General features: G+C 32.7%; 1 protein-coding gene across 1 annotated transcript in view; it reads right to left on the minus strand.

The window, feature by feature from the left end:
* Positions 1 to 2,405, minus strand: part of LOC106876620 (uncharacterized) — a 22,586-nt gene extending 20,181 nt beyond the window's left edge. The window contains exon 1 of the mRNA XM_052969883.1: positions 2,010 to 2,405. Within this exon, the coding sequence (XP_052825843.1) occupies positions 2,010 to 2,022 (13 nt within the window). The 5' untranslated portion in view covers positions 2,023 to 2,405. The remainder of the gene's footprint in view (positions 1 to 2,009) is intronic.
* Between the last annotated feature and the right edge of the window lie 2,359 nt (positions 2,406 to 4,764).

The following is a 4,764-nucleotide window of genomic DNA, read 5'->3' on the forward strand; positions in this document are numbered from 1 at the left end:
CTCTCTCTCTCTCTCTCTCTCTCTCTCTCTCTCTCTCTCTCTCTCTCTCTCTTCACATTTGCCCCTTCCTAATCTTCCTTGGAAAGATATCTAATCTTCTAGTAACTAGTACCTCTTTTGCATAAATCAATAATTTAGTGTTACCAATATTTTTTGTATCTATCCTACTCATTACAGAGTCTACTTTCCCAGTAATATCTAGCAGTGTCCTTCTATTTACACTTTCTAATTCTAGTAACCTTTTTCTTTAGTCTTTATTCATTGTTTCCTTCAACTCATATAAAAGCTTCTGATCTTCCTCTATTAAGTCGCTTAAATCACTGGTATCAATTGTCCCTTCACCATCGGTAGTTCTTTCGTGATCTCTTTTATCTCCAATTCTGTCATCCACTTTCTCCTCCTAATAGCATTATCCTAGTTTACTAGTCTCTGCTCAGTCACTTCAAACATATCCTTCTCTACCCAAAGTGTTAATATCTGCTTTCTGTTATTCCTTTTAGATTCACTTTCTAGGTAACACTGTATCATTGTGCTATTTTCTTCGTTTCTTTCTTGCTATATTATCTGTTGGTGCTACCTTAGGGCATCAGCTGCGTTCAGTTTACTTCTGTCATGAGCCACTGCTGAACGAGAAGCCAGCCTTTCATAAAATGTCCAGTAACATTTATTCTGTTACCACCAGATTTCTTGGTCAATTTCTTGTCTCCAATAAACTAAAGTAAGGTAATGTTCGTTACCATCATCATCACCACTATTAGTATTCGTCATCTGATAGTTTCGAGTTAGTTACATCACTTACTACACTTTCGTGTTGCTGAGGCATGTGCAGCATTGTGAATATTTTTGTAGTTTTAGGTAAGCATTTCTAAATAGATCACAAATATAGGAATAACTTTAACAGACGCTCAATTATAATATCATACCACAAAATAAAAAAACAATGACTTGTAAACATCACAAAGAGCCTAATTCCAGTTGTAACTATCGGGACCACAAAGCTTGCCCACTTGAACAGGCTTGTATGATCAACTCCGTCATATACAAATAAGTAACAGCAATTCTTCAAGATTATCTAATTGAATAGAAGAATTACATTGGGTTACTCGAAGGCGATTTCAAAGACGTTAAGCAACATACCTATCTTATTTTAGGAACATGGACGAATGTAAAGCATCTAAGTCGGCTAGGCATGTAAGAATTTGAAGACGAACTCCACACCACGAACTGAATCGTTGATAAAACGAACCATATGCTAATGGATCTAAAACATGCAGCTTGTGCGAAGTAGAAATATCTCATATTCTTCTTAGATCCAAGAATTCCACCACACTACTTATTCCAGATTTGAATTTTTCTTAGTAGGTGCAAACACGTGGTCAGGTTTTTTTTGTCGAACTGGAAAACACCTCCCGCTTAGGAGTGAGTTGCTGTCACGCAGATTTTGACATATTTTTCGTTACATACTTCCATAGCAGCTGCCCTATTTCTGGTTTCTTCAGAGTTACAGAGGAAGGGCATCTTGGTTTTCTGACTTTAGTTTCTTAATTTTCGATCCATTCTTCGCACCAAACTTGGTCACATTTTTGTTCTCCTTTCTTCTTACTTCCTCTTACCTAACAGTCCAGTATCTAACGCATAAACAGAACCTGGAAGATTGCTTGAAGACACATGGTGTATTTTCTAAATATACTCAGTTAAAGTATCATAAAAGCATGAATCTGTTAGTAAAGATGATTTTTAGCATAGATGCAAGCCACATAGGAGACAGATAAATGAAAGGAAAAGTCGGTGAGATTCGAAACCAGAACGTAAAGGTACACAACTGAATAATAAAGATATTTCATAAATCAACTGTCCTCCCTTCCACTCTCTTTGGAAATAGGAAATGGTAATGACAAGTCAAATATAATTAAAGCACAAATCAGCGACAGTATTTTCTAGCATAGAATTAAAGAAACAGTTGTTGTTATAATCTCTCATTCGATTCCTAATAACATTAATTCACTTACCTTTAAGATTCATGACTGTTACAGACTTGCTAAGTAAACTTCACTTTTGTTTGAAATTTGCCCAAAAAGAAATGTCTTACCAGAAACAATATCTTCTGCCTTTTAATGTTTCTTTTATTCCAGTTTCGATACACGGGATGGTATTTTTATTTCTTTTAACCTGGTTCTCACAACTTAAGTATAAAGTAAGGACAATTCAACGTTTATTTTACTTTTCATGATATGTTTAGAAAACAATGCGTTCAGGTTTTTTTGTCCAATCTTATAAAGCTAGGCGAACAACTTAAACTTAATTTTCCTATAACTCTAGAAGTTGTCATCAGAATATTTTAGTTATCTGCAACAGGTTCATAAATTTCAGGACTTATATTGTTTACTCTTTCTCGACAATATGCTTTGTTGTTAAGACTATAAGTAAAATATGAGTTTTACCATCAGGTTCGTTAGTTTTCTAATCAATGTCCAGTTCTTTTCACCGATCATCACAAATAAACCAATGGAAACCAGCTACAAGTAATTAAACGGTTGGTGAGCAAAAATATTATATTTTAACTTAACAATAATATTGACAGTTTTCAGTTGGTTAATTTTAAAAAAATGTTGTATTGGATAATTTATTCTTAATGCTGTCGAAAGAGGCGTGGTCAGTGATAACATGTAAGATGTTAAGTTTTTGATGAAATGAAGGCATAAATAGGTTTGTATATTTGTATGTTCATAATAGGCAAGGAAATTACATTCTAATAAAGGTATCAACATATCAAGATTGGTTTGAATTATTTCGATGTATCCTGCAAACTTTAAATATGTTACTATTTAAAAGAAAAAAAAACTGAGAAGAAAAAGAAATTGCAAACTTAATTCTAAAATGATTTTCAAATAACAGGCAAGTGAGAGATGAGATGGGGTACAGTCAGCATATTCAGAGGGGTGTATGTAATTATAATAGTAAACACAGAGCTTGGAACTTTGACAGCCTAGTGTTGTTGTTTAGCCACAGTTTTGATTGAATCTTGATTGAGTAGCAATTTTCATTGAAGATATTATTGCAGCCATTATCATCTCGTCTTTGTTTTCGGGCAGTGTTCATTTTGCAAATATGTTCTTCTAAAATGATAAAGTGTGATACATTAAATATTTGATTGTAATTCCTAACAGCTTGAGCAATTGCCTAGAGGTTAGGCTTTCTCATTGATAAGTAATATTCCTTTTTACTTATAGGCACAAGACCTGAAATTTTGAGGATCGGGAATAGTGGATCATATCGACCCAATGCTCAACTGGTACTTATTTTATCAATTCCGAAAGGACGAAAGGCAAAGTCGTCGTCAGGGGAATTTGAAGTCAGAACACATAGTGATAGTATATTTTTTTATATTCTGTGAATACATTTGAAATGTAACATCTCAGATATAACTGTCAGTAGTGTAAAATGGAAACTTTTTGTGTTGATAAAGTTTTGGATCTCTTCAATGACAATGCAAGGGTAAAAGAGAATTGTAAGAGTCACAAATCATTATATATAAATCATATTTGAAGTAAGTTATCACTTTCTTTGGTTGTTGGAGAAATGTATGATGAAGGAGAATGAAACTGAAATATATAATCAAAATTAAATTAATCAAATATTCAAAATACAAGGATATTAATCTTAGGAACAGAAACATGACAAGGCGCATGGGTGATTGTGAGTTCAGGAATGTTATTTAAAATGCAAAACAGATAAAACCATATAAAAGTCTAAGAAACTCTACTGTTATTTATATAAATACTTATACGTTGTGTGGTTATGAGATAAAGAGAAATATATTATCTTTATCTCTGTTCTATTTAATCGGGTGGTAGTGTGTTCAACCAATACTGTTGAAGGCACTTTTCATAGTGGCGACATCTGTTAATGATTTTTACTTTGCATGTAGATAAATTCCAATTTGTTAAGATTCTCCCGTATGGGGTTCTGTTCATAACACATCTTTATGTCTATTTCAATTTTTTCTGTATCGCTTAAGGATTTTTCACTTTCCCCTTGATAATGATATCAATAGCATGGTATTTTCGAATTCAAGATGATAACGATGCTGCCATATTTTTCTTTTCTATACGCCATAAGGAAGTGGTGCATAGTTGTGATAACAACATTTATATGTAACTTTTACTATGCCGATATAATATTTACGTTCTGTAAAAGTGGTTGGTGTGTTGGAGGAAACATCCATTCCGTATATGATGCTTTCAGCATCGTACTTGTGAATAAGGGAGCTTGAATTTGTATTACTGCAGCTGCATTTAGCTTGTATTAATTTTGTTGGTTTGAGTGCTTTGACATTTTTCAGGTTAGAATCACATCTGTAATTTAACTTCTAACCTTTTTCTACTGAATAGTTTTCTATAGTTTTGGTTGTTGATTATTACACCCTTTCTTATAACGCTTAGGAATTGTCTTAGCAATACTAGACTTAAAAACATATGGAACATACAATATTGCAATGTTACACTAAATATGAGATAGCAGACGTTTTTAAGAATTGATGTTCGAAACTTGTATCTGCTCATGTATGTAATAAAAAAGCCGTTTAAAAAAATACTTCATTTGATGATGTATTTGAAATTCCCTTATTTACATTTTGTATAGTAAAATAAATTAAAAGTGTATTGTATATCTTTTATATTAATATATTTGAGGTTTCTATTAAGTTTGTGTTTGTGGTGGTTGATGAAACAACTAAAATGCTTATGCTGCTACGATGTATATATA

Source organism: Octopus bimaculoides, chromosome 8, assembly GCF_001194135.2.
Source record: "Octopus bimaculoides isolate UCB-OBI-ISO-001 chromosome 8, ASM119413v2, whole genome shotgun sequence".
Lineage (NCBI taxonomy): Eukaryota > Metazoa > Mollusca > Cephalopoda > Octopoda > Octopodidae > Octopus > Octopus bimaculoides.